This window comes from Triticum dicoccoides, chromosome 3A, assembly GCF_002162155.2.
Source record: "Triticum dicoccoides isolate Atlit2015 ecotype Zavitan chromosome 3A, WEW_v2.0, whole genome shotgun sequence".
NCBI lineage: Eukaryota > Viridiplantae > Streptophyta > Magnoliopsida > Poales > Poaceae > Triticum > Triticum dicoccoides.
In genome coordinates this window covers 172,994,771-173,014,920 of record NC_041384.1, presented here as the reverse complement: position 1 = coordinate 173,014,920, position 20,150 = coordinate 172,994,771, and the positions used below count along the sequence as shown (strand labels likewise).

At 46.1% G+C, this 20,150-nt stretch overlaps 2 protein-coding genes across 3 annotated transcripts; both read right to left on the bottom strand.

Annotated features, from left to right (window-relative positions):
- Window positions 1–2,428: 2,428 nt before the first annotated feature.
- Window positions 2,429–12,511, bottom strand: LOC119272117. The gene is made up of 3 exons (XM_037553694.1): window positions 11,287–12,511; window positions 2,787–2,887; window positions 2,429–2,673 (listed from the first exon to the last, which is right to left on the bottom strand). Exons 1-2 carry the CDS (start codon window positions 12,509–12,511, stop codon window positions 2,829–2,831), a joined length of 1,284 nt encoding a protein of 427 aa, XP_037409591.1. The 3' UTR covers window positions 2,429–2,673; window positions 2,787–2,828.
- A 1,295-nt stretch (window positions 12,512–13,806) lies between these two features.
- On the bottom strand, window positions 13,807–15,964 carry LOC119271441. Of its 2 annotated transcripts, none has more exons than XM_037553271.1 (3): window positions 14,760–15,964; window positions 14,150–14,250; window positions 13,807–14,035 (listed from the first exon to the last, which is right to left on the bottom strand). In XM_037553271.1, exons 1-2 carry the CDS (start codon window positions 15,856–15,858, stop codon window positions 14,192–14,194), a joined length of 1,158 nt encoding a protein of 385 aa, XP_037409168.1. In that variant the 5' UTR covers window positions 15,859–15,964; the 3' UTR covers window positions 13,807–14,035; window positions 14,150–14,191. The 2 variants fall into 2 exon arrangements, with proteins under 2 accessions (XP_037409168.1, XP_037409169.1); XM_037553272.1 differs by having other exon boundaries at window positions 14,166–14,250.
- Window positions 15,965–20,150: the final 4,186 nt, after the last annotated feature.

The window sequence follows — 20,150 nt, the reverse complement described above, 5'->3', positions numbered from 1 at the left end:
ACATCAAATCAAACCCCAAGCACTCCACCGCCACCCGCGCCGCGCCACCGCCGCTTTAGCCGCCGCCGCCGCACCTTGCCCACGCCGCCGCCGCCCTTAGCCGCCGCCGCCGGAGCCCCTCACCGGAGACCTCGCCGAGGTTGCCCCGCGTCTCTTTTTCTCGGATCGTTTTTCTTCTAATCGTTCTGATTCTTTTCTTCTCTAAACCATTCCGGTTTTCTAGATCGGTTTTTCGTTCGGTTTTTCTTCTCCGAAACCCTAGATCGGATTCGTTTTCTTCTCCGATTTAGTTGTCTTTGGACCGTTCGCCGGATCGTTCGTCCTAACGAACGTGATCACCGGATTTTTTCTAGGTTAACGACGTCCGTTCGTTTAACCGTTCTTCTTTTTCTTTTCGTCGGATTTATTCCGCGATCGCGATATTAGATCCGATCTTCTTTCTAGTCTTTCTTTTCGCTCGTTTATCGGAATCAGGTGATTCAAGCGCCTGGAGTTTCGTCTCGAAACCGCCGTTCCGTATAATCAACTTGAAGCTTTTGCCCCGGTAAAATTTGACCTAGTTTCAACTTGCTAGAACCGAGTTGTTTTCTTCCGCCGTTTGCTTTCCGTTTCTTTGTTCGGTTCGTTCTTTCTTTGCAACCGGAGTTCTTAAATTGAACTTTCTGGTTCGTTCTCTTGTTCGAGTTTTACCTGTGCATTAGATGAGTACTTATTGTATGCTTGTTGTTTGTCTGCGATAGATTACCCGGATTGCGCCGCTTGTTACTTCGAAACCCTAGGACTCGCGGATCATCAGCAAGGCAAGTAACACTTTGATCATACCTTTTCTACAACCCATGTTTTATTGCATTAGATCAATCCTCACACATTGCATGATTAGGATCTAATTAAATTGTGGGATGGGAAGTAGATGAGGTAGTACCTATTACCTGTATTATTATGAAACCTTTGGGAGTTACTTCTACGTTTGCTTATTATTATGCCATGCTATGCTAGTAGACGTGGATTGGGTGAGTGATATCCATTACAGATGTGAGTTGATAATTTTAATGGTTTATTTAAGGTGGCAACTTAAACACATATCTGGGTGGATTGAGGCACCTGATGTCTATTAGGACTTGCCTGTTTTTTTTGGACCGCCACCCAGGCTCAAAGGGATCATAAGATCTTTCATGCTAGAAACTTCCGTGTGCAGCCACAAGCCATTATGGGCTCTGGCATAGTTGACTAAGTTGTGCGAACTCTTACGGGGTGGACTAGCAGATGTAGGGGTTGTAGGTGGTACGGTCTACCCCACATGTAAGGTGCTAGCGCTTCTGAAAGACTGTGTCTCGGTCATCCGTCTTCTCAAACACCATGTAGTGCGAGAAACCAAACGGAGGCGATCGAGTCTTGTGGGAAAAGTGCGCAAACCTCTGCAGAGTGTACAAACTAATCATGATTAGCCGTGTCCCCGGTTATGGACAACTTGAGTATCTAGTACTTGAATATCGAGTGAATCTCAACATGTTACTTTTAATTAGTGTTGTTGGGTTTAATTATTTTTAATTGGAATTGAGAATGCTGTCAACCATTCTCAATGTTTCACAACCACCATGATAGTTAAATAAATTTATTCCTTTGCAGTAGGGAAAAATTGGCTTTACACAAAACTATAACCATAGAGCTTTCCACCAGCCATATATACATATAGTATAGCTGTTTCATTCCTTTACTCTCTATGTGTTACATTGCCAGCATATTCCATGTGCTGACCCGTTTTCGGGCTGCAACGTTAATGTTGCAGACTTTTCAGACGACGATTGAGGTGCGTTTAGGTCGTGGCCCTATACTCAGTGATGCCGCTGGAGTTGATGGACCCTTTTATCTTTGAAGTCTTCCGCTGTTATTTTTATTATATGGCCTTAAGCCATATTCAGTGTAATAAGTTCTTTTTGAGCCATCGATGTAATAAGTGTGTGATTGCAACTCTGCTATAAAACCTCGATGTACTGTGTGGTGTCAGCATTACTGATCCAGGGATGACACCGTAGCACAGTAGACGTGATCCATTCGGGTCAGGTCGCTACACCCCCCCCCCCTCCACCAAAGTTTTGATCATAAATTTGATTTGCAAAGCATTTTGACCATAGATTTGATTCACAAAACATAAATGATATGTCATATAAAGTAAATTGTTGGATTCATATTCAAATGAAGTTTTTAATGATACCATTCTTATACATATAACTCATATTTTATTACGTAAATATATGGTGAAATTTTGAGTGAAAATGTGAGGGGGCTTAATAAACCCGGACGGAGTAGCGTTTTGGAGATTGGCATCAAAATGAGGAGCAGAACCAACACGTTCAAGAACTCTCGTTGTATATTTTCCAAAACCATGGAGGAGCATGGATTGACAAAGATAACAAGAGATGGAGGCATAACAAGGGCTCACTGTCTTACTGCCACAGATAATCACTTCAGTTCTGAGCCAACACAGTGGATCAAGTATTCAAGCATAGCGCAAACTATAAAACCAGCACTACTACATCTGATGATCTGAACTTAAACAGTGTGACAAGCAAAATAAATAAAACGTTTTGGCCATGTTGCCGATTTCGTTGAGTCGAGTGCTGTCCCAAAGACGCCATTACCACCTGATAACTTGATATGTATTACTCGCTCTACCTGCGACCAACCAACAGAAAATTACAAAGGAAGTTTTAGTACTCCAGGCTGCATGACTAGTGCTGAAGGCACTAAATTTGGTCGATGGAAATGTACAACTCGATGGACCTAACCTGTTAAGAAGTTTACTCTGGTTATCATTCCTCAGTCTCGTCTTACAAATGGAGTTGCTGCAGCTCTTCATTCACGCCGTCTTCAGTCTCCTCTGCAGAACCTTCAAGAGGCAGAGTTATGTTAGGCAAGGCATACATGCTTTAGTTCATTTGATCATGTAACGCTTCCATGGTTTTCTGACATTAGACAAATAAACAGAACTTAAACGGTGGATCAAGTATTAAAGCATTGACTTTAAAAAAATATATACACACTATATTGTGGGAGGGAGGGAGGGAGTACTAAAAACAAAGAGGAAAAGATAATGGATTTGAGGAAGCCACACTCTTAATCATGGAATCCAGTGACGATTCAAACAAAATTCAGTACGAAATTTGCATATATATGGTGAAGCACAACAAAGTCCTTCGAAACATAAATGTAGTACTCCCTCCGATCCATATTAATTGATGCAGCTTTAGTATAACTTTAGTATAAAATTATACTAAATCAGCGTTAATTAATATGGATCGGAGGGTACTTTCTTTCCGAGAAAAAATGCAGTACTGAAATCTAACAGCTGATTCGACATATATGTATACTTTCTCGGCCCATTGCAAGTCTTGCAAACAAAAAACTAGCACAGTGTCCCTAGCACCACATACAAGTAAAAGAGAACGATGCTATGTTCAAAAATCAAACACTTTCGTATGGGATCATGGAGACAATTGCTATCAGAAATGTGCATGTATATAGTGAAGTAGTAACAGAGAGTCTCTTCTTCGGAAATTTTAACGATCTTGTTACTTAAATGAAAACCAAGAGCAAGCATATGGACCTATCCAGTGCCTAATATAGTGAAGTCTAAAATGTATATTGAACTCTTGGACATACGCTAGGGGCAAATTGGCAGAATTTCGATCACTATTGCTTTAGCAATTTTTATTTAGCATTAGCCGTGCTATAGTAAATGGTAAGTCATAGTACATCTCATCCACACAAGACCATTTAGACATTGAAATAGAAGTGTTTTACTCTGTAAGCCCCAATTTTAAGAAGCCCCTTTGATAGAGGCAAAGGTGTCCCGTCTTTCGATGAGATGGTGGATTTCGCTTTGGTGGAAGTCGACTTTGACGATCCGACTACGAACGTGCGAGGACGTCGCGCCTTAGCAATCGCTAAACCAACTCCGAGAGGTTATTGACCACGCCGGGGCACGATCAACCTGACCACGAGGGTCTGTTTCCTGCGAGCAAACGAAGAACAAGCAAGAAACTAAGATTGCAATCTGGATATTGCGAATATAAGATGAAAGCTTTATTGATCAAGGTGGGGTTCTGTGACGCCTTTGTCTAGTCGTTGAACACAAACGAAGTACGCGAAGTTGCAGCTATGGCGAACTTTTAATCTAAACAAAACCCAAAGTCTAAACGATGCCCTAAGGGCTGTATATATGGAGGAAGAGGGGGGAATTTCGTGGCCCTTGGTGGAGGGGTCCGAAATCAACCCTATCTCTTGTTTCCCCACACATACGGACTCTAAAAATAGCCTATACTTATGTATTTCGAAATTACATGGGCCTGGCCCAATAATAAGGTGACGCAGCACCTAAAATAACCTCGGGACGAAATTTATGAAGTGGCATCTTGTATATTTCGTCCAAGGCTTCATGCACCCATTATGGTGGCTTCAAAGTCCTGAAATCATCACTTGTAACTCCGTTCTTGTTCCCCTTGCGCATGCCATCATCTCCATGATTGTTCTTGCTCCAATGTTCATCCTTCTCCAAGCTAGGCCCTTCATTTGTAAGCAAAACAAATGTATCCAATTTAGGCAGCATCATATTCTCATGAACATTAGAATCATTACCAAGAAACGAAAGTACCTAGTAATTTAGTTGGCGTGCACGAGCTCTAGTAATTGGTCCAGTATGTATAGCAGCAGGGGTTGTGGGTGTAACAATTGTATTGATGTCCTCATCATCCTCCCCTTCTTGAAATGAAGTCGTCCTTGACGGAAGTTCATCTTCCTCACCCAAATAAGGCTTCAAATCTGCAATGTTAAAAGTGGGACTAACCCCAAAATCTGCAGGCAGCTCAAGTTTATATGCATTATCATTTATTTTCTCTAACACCTTAAAGGGACCATCAGCACGTGGCATTAACTTTGATTTGCGCAAATGTAACCAAACAAGATCTCCAGGTGCAAACACAACATGTTTTCTACCCTTATCTCCAGCAAGTTTATATTTAGCATTCATGCGCTCAATGTTTTCCTTAGTTAACTCATGCATTTTTAAAATCAATTCAGCACGTTGTTTAGCATCAAAATTAACCTTCTCCGAAGATGGAAGAGGCAACAAATCAATAGGAGCATGAGGTAGGAAACCATACACAACTTCAAAAGGGCACATCTTAGTAGTAGAATGCAATGAACGATTATAAGCAAATTCAATATGAGGCAAGCATTCCTCCCACATTTTCTTATTATTCTTCAAAACAGCCCTAAGCATAGTAGACAACATTCTATTGACTACTTCAGTTTGTCCATCAGTTTGGGGGTGACAAGTAGTACTAAAAAGCAGTTTAGTCCCCAACTTAGCCCATAAACATCTCCAAAAGTGGCTAAGAAATTTAGTATCACGATCTGAAACAATAGTATTTGGCACACCATGCAAGCGAATAATTTCACGAAAGAACAAATCAGCAACATTAACAGCATCATCGCTTTTATGACATGGTATAAAGTGTGCCATTTTCGAGAATGTATCCACGACAACAAATATGCTATCCCTCCCCTTCTTTGTTCGAGGTAAACCTAAAACAAAGTCCATAGATATATCCTCCCAAGGAACACTAGGTACAGGCAAAGGCATATATAAACCATGAGGATTGAGTCGTGACTTAGCTTTTTGACATGTAGTGCAGCGAGCAATAAAACGCTCAACATCCCGTCTCATCTTTGGCCAAAAGAAATGTGTAGCAAGTACGTCCTTCGTCTTCTTCACGCCAAAGTGTCCCATTAATCCTCCTCCATGCGCCTCCTGCAACAACAAAAGACGAACGGAGCTAGCTGGAATGCATAGCTTGTTAGCACGAAACACAAATCCATCGTTAACAACAAACTTGTTCCACATTCTTCCTTCTTTACAATTCTGCATTACATCTTTAAAATCAGCATCATGCACATATTTATCTTTGATGGTCTCCAAACCAAATATTTTGAAGTCAAGTTGTGAAAGCATAGTATAGCGACGAGACAATGCATCAGCAATAACATTTTCTTTTCCCTTCTTGTGTTTAATGACATAAGGGAAAGTCTCAATGAATTCAACCCATTTAGCATGTCTACGATTCAGTTTAGCTTGACTTTTAATATGTTTCAAAGATTCATGATCAGAATGTATAACAAATTCTTTGGGCCATAAATAATGTTGCCATGTTTCTAAAGTCCGGACAAGAGCATATAATTCTTTATCATAAGTAGAATAATTCAGACTAGGCCCACTCAATTTTTCAGAAAAGTATGCAACAGGTTTGTCATCTTGTAATAACACACCTCCTAATCCAATTCCACTAGCATCACATTCAAGCTCAAAAGTCTTATTAAAATCAGGAAGTTGGAGTAAAGGAGCATGTGTCAACTTATCTTTCAATACCGTGAAGGCTTCTTCATGTGCGGTACCCCAAAGAAAAGGCACATCTTTCTTTGTAAGCTCATTGAGAGGTGCAGCAATGGTGCTGAAATCTCTCACAAAACGCCTATAGAATCCAGCGAGGCCAAGAAAACTCCTCACTTGTGTGACCGTTTTGGGCTGCGGCCAACTCTCAATAGCTTCAATCTTGGCTTTATCAACTTCAATTCCCTGTGGAGTAACAACATAGCCAAGAAAAGATACTCGGTCGGTGCAAAAGGTGCACTTCCCAAGGTTACCAAACAAACGTGCATCACGTAGAGCAATAAAAACAGCACGTAAATGTTCCAAATGTTCCTCCAAAGATCTGCTATAAATCAATATGTCATCAAAGTAAACTACCACAAATCGTCCAATGAAAGCACGTAAAACTTCGTTCATTAATCTCATGAAAGTACTAGGTGCATTAGTTAACCCAAAAGACATGACTAACCACTCATATAATCCAAACTTAGTTTTAAATGCTGTTTTCCATTCATCTCCCAATTTCATACGAATTTGATGGTAGCCACTACGCAAATCAACTTTGGAGAATATTATAGAGCCACTCAATTCATCAAGCATATCATCTAGCCTAGGAATAGGATGACGATAACGAATTGTAATATTATTAATGCCTCTACAATCAACACACATACGTGATGTACCATCCTTTTTCGGCAGTAGAATAATAGGAACAACACAAGGACTAAGGGATTCGCGTATATAACCTTTGTCGAGAAGCTCTTGTACTTGACGCATAATCTCCTTCGTCTCCTCTGGATTGGTACGGTATGGTGCACGGTTTGGCAGTGAAGCACCGGGAATTAAGTCAATCTGATGCTCAATCCCTCGAATAGGCGGTAATCCCGGTGGCACGTCTTGTGGAAAAACGTCAGCGAACTCCTGCAAAATGTTAGTGACAGCAGGAGGCAAAGAGGAAGGCACGTCCTCGAATGAAAATAATGCCTCTTTGCACACAAAAGCATAGCAAACAGATTTGCTGAAATCTAGCTCATCAATATCAGATTTGGTGGCAAATAAACATGCACTTTTCAATTTAATTTCAGAAGCAACACTAGATGGTTTATTATTAGGCTTCATTTGTTGCTCAAATTCTTTTGCCACAATCTGATTTTCACTCATATTCTTCTCCTGTTTTGCTTTATTAGTTCTATGAATATCATCTTTCAAAATGGAATCAGGAGTCATAGGAAGCAAAGTAATATTTTTATCCTTATGAACAAGAGTATAGTGATTGTTTCTACCATGGTGTACAGAGTTTTTATCAAATTGCCATGGTCTACCAAGTAATAAGGAACATGCTTGCATAGGTACCACATCACAATCAACATAATCAGCATATGTAGAGATACTAAAATGCACACGAACAGTACGTGTTACCTTAACCTTGCCGCTGTTGTTGAACCATTGGATGTAGTAAGGATGTGGATGTGGTCTTGTGGTGAGAGAAAGCTTCTCCACCATCTCCATGCTAGCCAAGTTGTTGCAGCTCCCTCCGTCTATTATGACGCGCACAGAACGTTCCTTCACAACTCCCTTGGTATGGAACAAATTGTGCCTCTGATTTTGCTCAGCTTGTGTGACCTGCACACTCAAAACACGTTCAGCAACTAAACATTCATGCCTGTCAGCGTCTTCAGGAGCCATGTATTGCGTCTCATGATCAGAATCATCTCCACCATGTTCTTCACGTGTAATAAGAGCCAATGTCTCCTCATCATAGTCACTAGCGGACTCATATCCACCATCCGCGGTAGCAATCATCACACGCGGAGATTTGCATTCCCTCGCATAATGACCTCCTCCCTTACAACGACGACAAATAATATCACTTGTGTGCCCTGTTGATGCCATGGAAGAAGAAGAACGCTGTGCAGGCTCCGCAGGTGCGCTCTTGGCAGATAATGGTGGTTGTGCCTGTTTTCTTGTATCACGGCTGGAGGTGGCACCGGATGGAGGTGCTGGTGCAGTTGAAGTAGAAGATGCACGTGGTGTCCATGATGAAGGTCGGCCTGCAGAAAAGTTAGTTCGCCCCAATGCTTGTCGATCCTGCACTTCACGTTCAGCTTTACAAGCAAGATGGAATAAACGAGTGATATTAGTATACTCCTTATAGTCTAGAATGGTCTGAATCTCTTTATTTAATCCACTCAGAAAACGTGCAAGCATAGCTTCATTCTCCTCGACAATACCACATCTAATCATGCCAGTTTGTAATTCCTGATAATATTCTTCTACAGAATTTTTCCCTTGTCTTAAACGCTGCAATTTTTGAAGCAATTCATGTTGATAATATGGTGGAACCCAACGCGTACGCATAGCAGTTTTCAAAGCAGCCCAAGTAGTTGGAATAGGATATAATCTACAATGTTCAGACCACCATACACATGCAAAACTAGTGAAAGCACAAACAGCAGCAGCAACTCGTCTCTCCTCAGGATATTGTAAACATGTAAATCGTTGTTCAGTTTCTAACTCCCAAGTAAGATATATATCAGGAACATATCTACCCTCAAATGGTGGAATATTCAATTTCAGTTTAGGAATATGGACATCATCTCGTACCTGAGGTGGTGGTGCAGGCCTACCATGACGAATATATACGTGAGGTCGACCTGGTGGTGGTGGTGCTGGTGGCTGCACGTAGTTCGGATTTTGATCAACCTCATCCTCATAATCTCCCACATAATCATCATCCTCCTGGGTACCAGCAGCAGCAGTAGCAGGAGCCAAAGAAGCACCAACAGCAGTAGCAGCGGCACCAGAATTTTGTCCTCGCTCAATAGGAACACGCTGTGCTCGTCCATACTGATTCGGAAGGGGGCGTAGTTGTTGTTGTTGCAGAGGTGCGACAGGTGCAGCCGGTGGTGGAAGACGCGCAAGTAGTTCATTAAATCTGTTATCGAGCTTTGTTTCGAACGTCTTCTCAAGGCCAGTAATCTTCTCCATAGCCTCTTCAAAATTGTTCAGCACATCTTGCACCTGTTCAGTCATCATTTGCTGAAACTTATCATGAAGCTCCTTGTTCAATAAGTTCTCCTAGTCAATCTCGTCGGCTTGTGATCCTGGCATGGTTAGCAGCAATAGAAACACACAAGAATATGATCCTACAAACTACTAAGAAGTGGTGGTGGTGTATCACAAATCCGTCAAGCAAATCTCAAATTCTTACCAGTTCTTACCCAGCAGCAGGCGGTGATCGGCAACCGTTGTAGTCAAAAACTCTCAAAGCTTGGATAGAGCGATTACCAGGAAGAGTCAAACACACGACGTAGATGTATGTGGAGCTGGGAAGGCTTATAGTATGCTAGCAAAAAGGGTCAGCAATAATCAATTCAGAGATGCAAAGTTGAATAAACGCTCAACGACGGTACTGTGCTGGTCCTAGGCTAGACTGTGCTAGAGACGCGAGCCTAGAACACCAACAAAATCACGGCGCGGCACGTAAACAAGGGAAAAGCACACTCTGAAATTTTTTCTTTTCGCTCTCTTTTTTTTTTGCGCTCTTTTTTTGCGCTGCTTTTTTTTTGCGAAAAAGCACGATAATGGCGAGTGTCTCAAAACTCTTCCTAGGTCAAACTGACAGGATGGGCACGAAATTTTTTTTTTCGACAAATTTTTTTTTTCGACTGCCCGGACCCAAAAACTGGAAACTGCTCTGATACCACTTGATAGAGGCAAAGGTGTCCCGTCTTTCGATGAGATGGTGGATTTCGCTTTGGTGGAAGTCGACTTTGACGATCCGACTACGAACGTGTGAGGACGTCGCGCCTTAGCAATCGCTAAACCAACTCCGAGAGGTTATTGACCACGCCGGGGCACGATCAACCTGACCACGAGGGTCTGTTTCCTGCGAGCAAACGAAGAACAAGCAAGAAACTAAGATTGCAATCTGGATATTGCGAATATAAGATGAAAGCTTTATTTATCAAGGTGGGGTTCTGTGACGCCTTTGTCTGGTCGTTGAACACAAACGAAGTACGCGAAGTTGCAGCTATGGCGAACTTTTAATCTAAACAAAACCCAAAGTCTAAACGATGCCCTAAGGGCTGTATATATGGAGGAAGAGGGGGGAATTTCGTGGCCCTTGGTGGAGGGGTCCGAAATCAACCCTATCTCTTGTTTCCCCACACATACGGACTCTAAAAATAGCCTATACTTATGTATTTCGAAATTACATGGGCTTGGCCCAATAATAAGGTGACGCAGCACCTAAAATAGCCTCGGGACGAAATTTATGAAGTGGCATCTTGTATATTTCGTCCAAGGCTTCATGCATCCATTATGGTGGCTTCAAAGTCCTGAAATCATCACTTGTAACTCCGTTCTTGTTCCCCTTGCGCATGCCATCATCTCCATACTTGTTCTTGCTCCAATGTTCATCATTCTCCAAGCTAGGCCCTTCATTTATAAGCAAAACAAATGTATCCAATTTAGGCAGCATCATATTCTCATGAACATTAGAATCATTACCAAGAAACGAAAGTACCTGGTAATTTAGTTGGCGTGCACGAGCTCTAGTAATTGGTCCAGTATGTATAGCAGCAGGGGCTGTGGGTGTAACAATTGTATTGATGTCCTCATCACCCTTACACTTATTAAACATAAGCCCTCCCTGCAGCATTACTAATAACAAGCTAAGCGTACATACATAGCCTGAAAGTTGAACATTTGCATATGCTCTCTCCCACAACTGAGATGTTACATCATACAGATAACATATCTGATCTCTCCAATGTTGCACATAAGCACACCATTTCCAATCACTAGATAAATAACAAGAATCTACAATCAACGAAAAAAGACAGTAGAATTACGGTTACCTGAGCAGAGAGCCGGTGGCAGCTGCCAAGCGTGAATGAAACGGGTGACGACGTGCTCGCTAGGCGGTGCAACCAGCTCGTAGACCTCACACTCCACAACCTTGCGAGCACGCACGTTGACACCGAGCAGATGCTCGTCGAGGAAGAAGTAGACCACGTCCGGGTTGGTGGGGTGGATGAGCGCAAGCACGGGGATCTTCCTGGGCAGACCAGTCGCCTTGTAGCTCGCGTCGTCCCAGATCTCCTTAAAGGTGGCCTCATACTCCAGCGTCCACTCCGTGGTGTCAGGATCGGCGAGCGTCCAGACGCTGATCTGTGTAGCGCCGCGGCTGTCACGGTTCCTGGAGTACATGTCCACGAACCGCAGCTTGCCGGCGCTGACACGTACGCATCGGTACTTGTCAAGCAATCCCCAAGCTTCCCTGGGCTTGAGCGCCTTGCCCTCCGGCAGCGGGACGACTCTCAGCACCGGCGCGTCCTCGAAGGGGTGGCAGGTGAGGAGGCACCAGGAGAGGTCGACCCACCAGAGCCTCCCGGCGTGCGAGACCACGCGGTTGGGGCACAGAATCCTGGCAGGAAGCGGGTAGCCGACGTACTTGCTGACCCACTCTCCGACTTCCGACGAGAAGCGCAGGAGGATGGCCTTGTCACCGCCGACGAACGGCTGGAGCTCGGCGACCATGTAGTGGCCGCCACCCGCCGGGGAGGAGATGAGGCCGACGTGACCCATGTGCATGATGAGCTCAGGTTTCGGGAGCGGGAGGGCGGAGGCGGTGGTGGCGTCGAGGACGAAGTAGCCCGGGGCGAACGGGCGCCAGCTGAAGTCGCGAAGGCTGGGGGTGTTGATGACGGTGGGGCCCGTGGCGCGGCCCTGGTTGGCGTGGAGGAGGAGGAGGCCGGAGGGGTCGACGGCGAGGACGGAGGGGAAGTTGTCGGAGGTGGTGCGGTCGGCGAAGATGCGCGGGGGTATGGTGAGGAGCCCGACGCGCGGGGGCGGCGGCAGCGCGAGGGAGTGGTCGGCGCCCGCAAGGAGGTCGGCGTCGGCGGCCGCCACCCGCGGCACGCTGCCGAGGATGGCCCAGGGCAGCGACGCGGCTCGCTCGATCTGGCGTGCGCGTGCTGTGGCGTTGGACTGGTGAACGGTGACCGCGGCGACGACGGGGACTATGGGAGCGAAGAGGATCAAGCAGCGGGCGGCTCGGGGAATGGACCGCGCGGATGCCATTTGGTGACGGTGAACTGCGACGGGGGTCAGTGTTTTGTGGGAGGATTGGCAAGCGAGGCAAGCGGCGCTGCTGTGGAGGGCAGAGCTGGGGGCAGCACCGTAGCAGCCTTTGTAGCGTGGCAAGCACCGGAGTTCCGATCAATGGCAGGAGCAAGAGTTGCAAGGCTGCAGACTCTTCATTATCCCTCAAATCAAAAGCTCATCCTGCTCGTCGGAAAGTGCCTACAGGCTACAGTAAAGCAAAGAAGGACGGGATGTTGTTTGACAGGCGCTTTGACTGCTGTAGTACTCGTAGTATCTTCTGCCATCTTGGCGGTTGCAGTCCGGGTGATACGAAGGGAGCAGAGCAGGTCGCCTTCGGGGCGCGGGCGCGATCATGGAAACGGGGACGCTTGCACTGTGCCAGACGTCCCGTGGCAGTTGGCACACAGACACGGGTGAAATGCACGGTCGCTTCCTGGCTTTGTACATCCGACGGAAAAACAAACTTGGTTGGGGAAAATTATAAGTTTTGGTATATCACTCCGAAGAATAGAGGCTTTGGGTTCCTGTAACTTAGCATAGAGGCCCGTGTTCCGTTGATTCCAATGTGCACCATCTAGGTGCAAGAAAATATTGTCCACACCGCAAAAAAGAAAATTGTCCAAAAGGAAAAGGCATAAAAGTTCCCACGATCAACAGGAAAATGGACTAACCCTTTAAATTGGTCTGCGAGAAAAAAAACATTTCAGGAATCCTTTTCAAAATTGTCATACACGCAAATGTATAAACATGATACGAACTTCAGTTTTGCAATGACGTTGTATCATGTAAAAACAACTTAGAAACTCGGCTTAGTACAAATGACTTGATTTTGGTGATCCCGACTTGATTTCAGTGTACTAATCCAATTCAAGTACAAATGAGTGATCTATTTGCTATCTAAATTTTTATTTTCCTATATTACACACCCAACATCTTGGCTTAGTACAAATGACCGAGCTGCTTACATATTTCTAAGGAGTCAATTAATTTATTGTTGTGATCATGCCAAAAAAATAATTCCATGTCGACATCATATCACCTTCATCGATCAACCAGCCCATCGGAAAAAATGCTATCTATGTAAACATTATTTCTGAGTACGAATACTAGGTAAAAACGATGTTCAAAAGGAAAAAAACTTATGGTGATTTTGCAGATAATACAAAAAATACATACTATCCTAGTCCAAAAATGAAAAACAGATTAAGACATTTTTCAAGTATTTTTTCGAACCAAGCAGGAGCATGGATTGACAAAGTTAACAAGAGCCAGAAGCATAACAAGAGCTTAATGCCTTGCTGCCAAGGATAATCACTTCAGTTCTGAACCATGACGGTGGATCAAGTATCCAAGCATAGAAACCGCACTACTAACATCTGAACTTACACAATAATAACAAGAAAAACAAGCAAAATGTTTCAGCCATGTTGCCAATTTCGTTGAGTCGAGTGCTGTCCAAAAGACGCCATTGCCACCTGATAACTTGTATTACTCCCCTACCTGCGACCAAGGAACAGAAAATTACAAAGGAAGTTTTAATACACCAGGCTGCATGAGTAGTGTGCTAAAGGCACTAAATTCCGTCGATGGAATGTACAACTCAATGAGCGTAACCTGTTAAGAAGTTTACTCTGGTTCTCGTTCCTCAATCTCGTCTCACAGCTGGAGTTGCTGCAGCTCTTCTTTCACGCCATCTTCAGTCTCCTTTGCAGAACCTTCAAAGGACAGACAGCATATTATGTTAGGCAAGGGATACAGGCCTCAGTTCATTTGATCATCTAATGCTTCTATGGATTTCTGACATTAGACAAATACAGAAACTAGGTTGTTCTTATGTTTAATAGCTGCTTCATTATGCTCATTCATGACTATATACCTTTTGTTACAGTAATGGCAAGTCGACCAAATAAACGGTGAAGGAGCTGACACGTACTCCTATATACCTTCAGTTTTACAGTAATGGTGGAGTACAAGCATTCTCATAATATTACAAAACAAAAACATTCTAATACCTTGAAGCGTAGTGCTACAAACAAAGAGGGAAAGATAACGGATTTCAGGAAGCCACACGTTTGCATATGTTCTCTCCGACAAAAAACTGAGATGTTAGAAAATCAGACACCACATCATACATCATACACCTCTGATATCTACACAGAAACCCAATATTTCCAGTCTAACAAGAATGTACGTTCAATCAAAGAACAGTGGACGGTAGAATTACCTGAGCAGAGAGCTTGTGGCAGCTGCCAAGCGTGAACGAAACGGGTGGTGACGTGTTCCCTAGGTGGCTGAACCAGCTCGTAGACCTCACACTCCACAACCTTGCGAGCACGCACGTCCACGCCGAACAGGTGCTCGTCCAGAAAGAAGTAGACCACGTCGGGGTTCGTAGGATGGATGAGCGCAAGCACGGGGATCTTCCTTGGCAGGCCAGTCGCCTTGTAGCTCGCGTCGTCCCAGATCTCCGCAAAGGTGGCCTCAGACTCCAGCGTCCACTCCGTGGAGTCCGGATCAGCGAGCGTCCAGACGCTGATCTGAACAGAGCCGCCGCTGTTAAGGTTCCTGTACATATCCACGAACCGCAGCTTGGCGCCGCTGACAGCCACGCAGCGGTACTTGTCGAGCAGTCCCCAAGCTTCCTTGGACTTGAGCGCCTTGCCCTCCGGAAGCGGGACGACCCTGAGCACCGGCGCGTCGGCGAAGGGGTCGCACGTGAGGAGGCACCAGGAGAGGTCGACCCACCAGAGCCTCCCGGAGTGCGAGACCACGCCGTTGGGGCTCAAGGGGCGGGATGGAAGCGGGTAGCGGACGTCCTTGGTGACCCATTCCCCGGCTTCGGAGGAGAAGCAGAGGAGGTCGGCACGGTCGCCGCCGAGGATCATCTGGAGCTCAGCGACCATGTAGTGGCCGGCGTCGGCGGGGGAGGCGATGAGGCCGAGGTGGCCCGGGTGCATGACGTACTCGGGGTTGGGGAGCGGGAGCGCGGAGGCGGATTTGGCGTCGAGGAGGAAGTAGCCCGCGACGGTCGGGAGCCATAAGAACTCGCGGCGGCTGGGGAGGTCGATGACGGTGGGGCCCTTGGCGGGGCCTTGGTCGGCGTGGAGGAGGAGGAGGCCGGAGGCGTCGACGGCGAGGACGGACGGGAAGCTTCTGGAGGTGGTGCGGCCCGGGAAGATGCGCGGGGGGATGGTGAGGAGCGCGACGCGGGGGGCCGCCGGCAGCGCGAGGGAGAGGTCGGCGCCCTGGGGGAGGTCGGCGTCGGCGGCCGACACCCGCGGCACGCTGCCCAGGATGACCCACGACGGCGAGGCGGAAGCCATCTCGGCTCTCGGCTTGGAGCGGTGGCGGGGAGCGACTGAGGGAAGCGGTAGTGGGTACGGGTAGGGGACGGGGTGGTGGCAGGCTAGGGTTTTAGGAGTTGGGGTAGGGGGAGGGTGGATGAGATCGGGTTGTTCCTACTACGAGTTTGAATGCTGTCGCGTGGGGAACCGGATCCTCTAACATCAAGGAGGAAAGTCACCTAAGCTACAATACCCTAACTTTTCTCCTTCACATTCATATGATTAAGACTAAAATGACTTGAATTAATTTGCAAATCAAAATCTGTTGTATAAATTTACAAAAATTACATACAAACAAAATTACAGTGCATAAAATTAATTTTATATTTATTTTTGTCAAACAGTAATCACGCACAGTACTGCTACAGTAGATCATACAGTATTCGCTAAAGTACTCTAACTTTCCTTCTTTGCATTGCACTAGTTTGCACTGTAGCTTAGGTGACTTCCCTCCTTGATGTTAGAGGATCCGGTTCCGTGGCGGAGACCGCGACGGTGAGGATGGACAAAGCGGAGGACGAGGCGTTCGACCAACTGTCTTTCGCGTAAAACTTTTTGCTATGGGACGGAAGGGGAAATGCGCGCAGAGATGAGGCAGCCTTTGAACGGGGAAGAGATGAGATGAGGCAATACTGCAGCGCAGAGCCGGCAGCCTTTGAACGGCGCGGCGGAGTGCCCGTAGCGTTCGCGTGCATGTGAAGCAACGGTGCACTCAAACAGCACTGCTCTACTCCAACGGATTAACAATTGTTCGATGTGAATTTGTGTTGGGTTTTAACTGCTGGAAATTCAAAATGTTGTGCAAAGGCTACCCCAAGATTACACTATTTGAAGTTCGAAATGTTGGGTTTACATATCAAGGGTCCCTATTCGAGTGAACCAACCTTTTTTCGAGAGCACGGCAAAGGTGTACCTTAGCTTTATAGAAAAGAGAAAAATATGTACAAGATATAGTAGTAGATCGTCATAATCCGGCGATCCCACCCAACCACCCCAAAACACTAAGCGAACTACTCACAAAACCGTTGAACTCCTACTACTCCCGCAAGCCTCCATAGTTGCAGCTCCTGAAAAATAAGATTGGTTGTAGCGAGCTCATCTAGAATGGGACCCGACTTGAAAACCCTAGCGTTCATTTGCTTCCACAACGTCCAGCAAATCAGCATGGCAAACGCATCGAATCCCTTCTTGTCCACTCTGCTGATCTGCTTGCGCGAACGCATCCACCATTGGTGAGCCTATCATGATGCATGGGGATCAGATTAGGATTGATGCCCACCTTGGAGAAGCATTTGAACCACACTTGTCGTGCGAAGACACACTGGATCGTGAGGTGGTCCACCATGTCCTCCTCCTGATCACATAAGTAACAAGGGGATGTAGACTCTTGTAGGCCATGCCTAAGCCTTCTATCCGATGTCCAGATCCGGTATTGAATCGCCAGCCACATGAAGATCTTGCAAGCAAGAGGTGCACCGTTCTTCCAAATAGCAGCCGCTGGCGCAAATCTAATACCTCCCGCACAAAACATCCTATATGCCGAGGCAGCAGAGTATATCCCTGACTTGTGCCAAGACCACACCGCCTTGTCCCCACTCCCTGGAGTGATGACAAACTGCATAAGAATCTCCCAAAGGTGTATGAATTGCGTGAGCTCCTCCGTGGATAGCGACTCCGGTATGTCCTTGATCCAATCATGCTGGTTTAAACCCTCGCTGGCCAACCTAGAGTTGATCGTCCTCGTTTTCACTTTGGAAACCAACATAGGAGCAATCTCTGAGATCATATAGCCATGCACCCATCTGTCCTTCTAGAAAAGAATCCTCTTGCCGTCTCCAATCTCCCAAGTCACTAAACTATTGAATGCGCACTGGACTTGCTTGTCCAGGACCAGATTTAGACCTTGCCACGGCCGGTTCCCATCCACTCTGCGTAACCATTCCCATCTCATCCGTAGGGCAAGACCATGCTTGCTAAGATCCATAATGCCGAGGCCGCCTAGCTGTTTTGGGCGACAGACTCGTTGCCAGGAGACTGCACACTTCCCACCGCTGACCGCGTCCATACCAGCCCAAAAGAAAGCTCTACATCCTTGGTCCACTTTCTCTATCGCCCACTTAGGCGCTTTCGCCATGATTAAATGGTGAGTAGGCCTGGCTCTCATGACTTGATTCACCAATATTAATCTCCCGGGGCGAGTAACCAGTCCTTTTTGCCATCCCGGGAGGATCTTGAGTGCTCCATCCACCATGGACTGCCACTCCGATCGTGTTAGTTGTTTGATACTCAGTTGGAGACCCAGATATTTACATGGGAAGTGATCGATCTTTCAAGGCAGAGCATTCCTGACTAGCTCTTCGTCCTGCTGCTCTCCACGGATCAAAATCGCCGAGGACTTGGCGAAGTTAACCTTCAATCCCGAAGCCATCCAAAAGATCCTCAGGGCCTCCTTGACAAAAGCAATGTCAGCCCTAGATGGTCTGGTAAAGAGAACCACATCATCCGCGTAGAGAGAAAGATGTTGCAAAGGTTTGCATCCATTCAACTTATCCAGAATCCTAAGCTCATGCGCCTTTGTAATGATAGTTGTTAGAGTCTCCATTGCGATGACAAAAAGAAGCGGTGAGATCGAGTCCCCTTGTCTAAGCCCACAAGCATGCATGAACTTGTCTGTCATACACCCATTCACCACAATCCTCGAGCTGGACGAAGTGAGCATAGTCGCCAGCCAAGCTAGCCACCTCTCCGAAAAACCTTTCGCGCGAAGCACCTCGAATAGGAAGGACCACGACAGCGAATCAAAAGCTCGAGCAATATCCAACTTGAGTAGGACTCCCTTTGCTTTCCTTTGATGCAATCTTCTGGCCATTTGCCTCACCAGTAGGAAGTTATCATGAAGATTCCTACCGCGAATGAAGGCCGACTGATTGATGTTCACAAGCTCTCCCATCCGCAAACACACCCGGTTGGCCATCAACTTGGAAGCTAATTTTGGGATGCTATGAACTAGGCTAATCGGCCTGAAGACATTGACAGTGCAAGCTTCCGGACTTTTGGGTATGAGAGTGATTAAGGCTTGATTAAGTCTTCCAAAACCCTGACCATTATTGAGCACCAACTTGTGAAGTGCAGCCATCACATCAACCTTGATTATGCTCCATGCTGTTTGAAAGAACACTCCCATGAAACAATCAGGACCCAGTGCACGGTCTGATGGCATGTCCTTGATAGTGGCCCACACTTCCTCTTCCGTGAAGGGGAGATCTAACTCCGCAAGATCAACTAGTTGTATGTTGAGAGACTCCATGTCCAGGGTGTGCTCTCTAGCAGATGTCACTCCCAACAGCTCTCTATAAGCCTGGAGAAACGCTTCCTCCTTTCCTCTTTACTCCGTGATGACCTGACCGTTAACCACAATGGCCGAAATGAAATTCTTAGTCTTCCTTCCATTAGCAACCAGGTGGAACAGCTTAGTGTTAGCATCCCCCTCCTCGACCCAGCGTAACCTGGACCTTTATCGCGCGATCGTCCTTTCAAGCGAAGCAAGCCCCAACACCAGCTGCTTGAGCATGTTGTGCAACCATCTCTCCTCAGGGGTAAGTAGCCGCGAGTCCTGAGCAGCATCAAGTCTGAGGATGACCAATCTCGCCACCCCAATCTGCAGCTTGATATTCCCAATCTTCCTTTGGCCCCAAGAAGTGAGAGATCTAGCCGTGTTCCTCAAAAGCACATCTAGACGGTGAAACGGCTCCACGATCAAGGGATCACATATCCAAGCCTCTTGAACCACCTCCAAATACCCCTCGAGCTTTGTCCAAAACAACTCAAAACGAAATCTTCTCTTCTTGTCCATGCGCTCCTCCAACGCAAGGTACATCGGGCAGTGATCAGATGAGTCAGTGGAGAGAGCTTGTAACAAGCTGTCCGGGTGATCTAGCTCCCAATGCACTGACACAAATGCCCGGTCTATCTTAGTAAGGGTAGGCACTTCCCTCTCATTGCTCCACGTAAACTTCCTACCATGCAAGAACAGTTCCTTAAGTGTGTTATCGTAGACAAATCTCTTGAACTTCCCCATCATCCTATGATTGAAGGGTTAGGAGGAGAGTGGTATCTCCGACGCATCAAAGTTCAAGTTATAGAGTTGGCACCTGTGCTCGAATTTTCCTAGATTTATTTCAGGTCTTGCATTTAGTGGAAGAAGATGTTCCCGTTGACTACTAAGGCGTATGTGCCGACTTCGTCAATCTGAAGATGATGTGCCAGCTCAG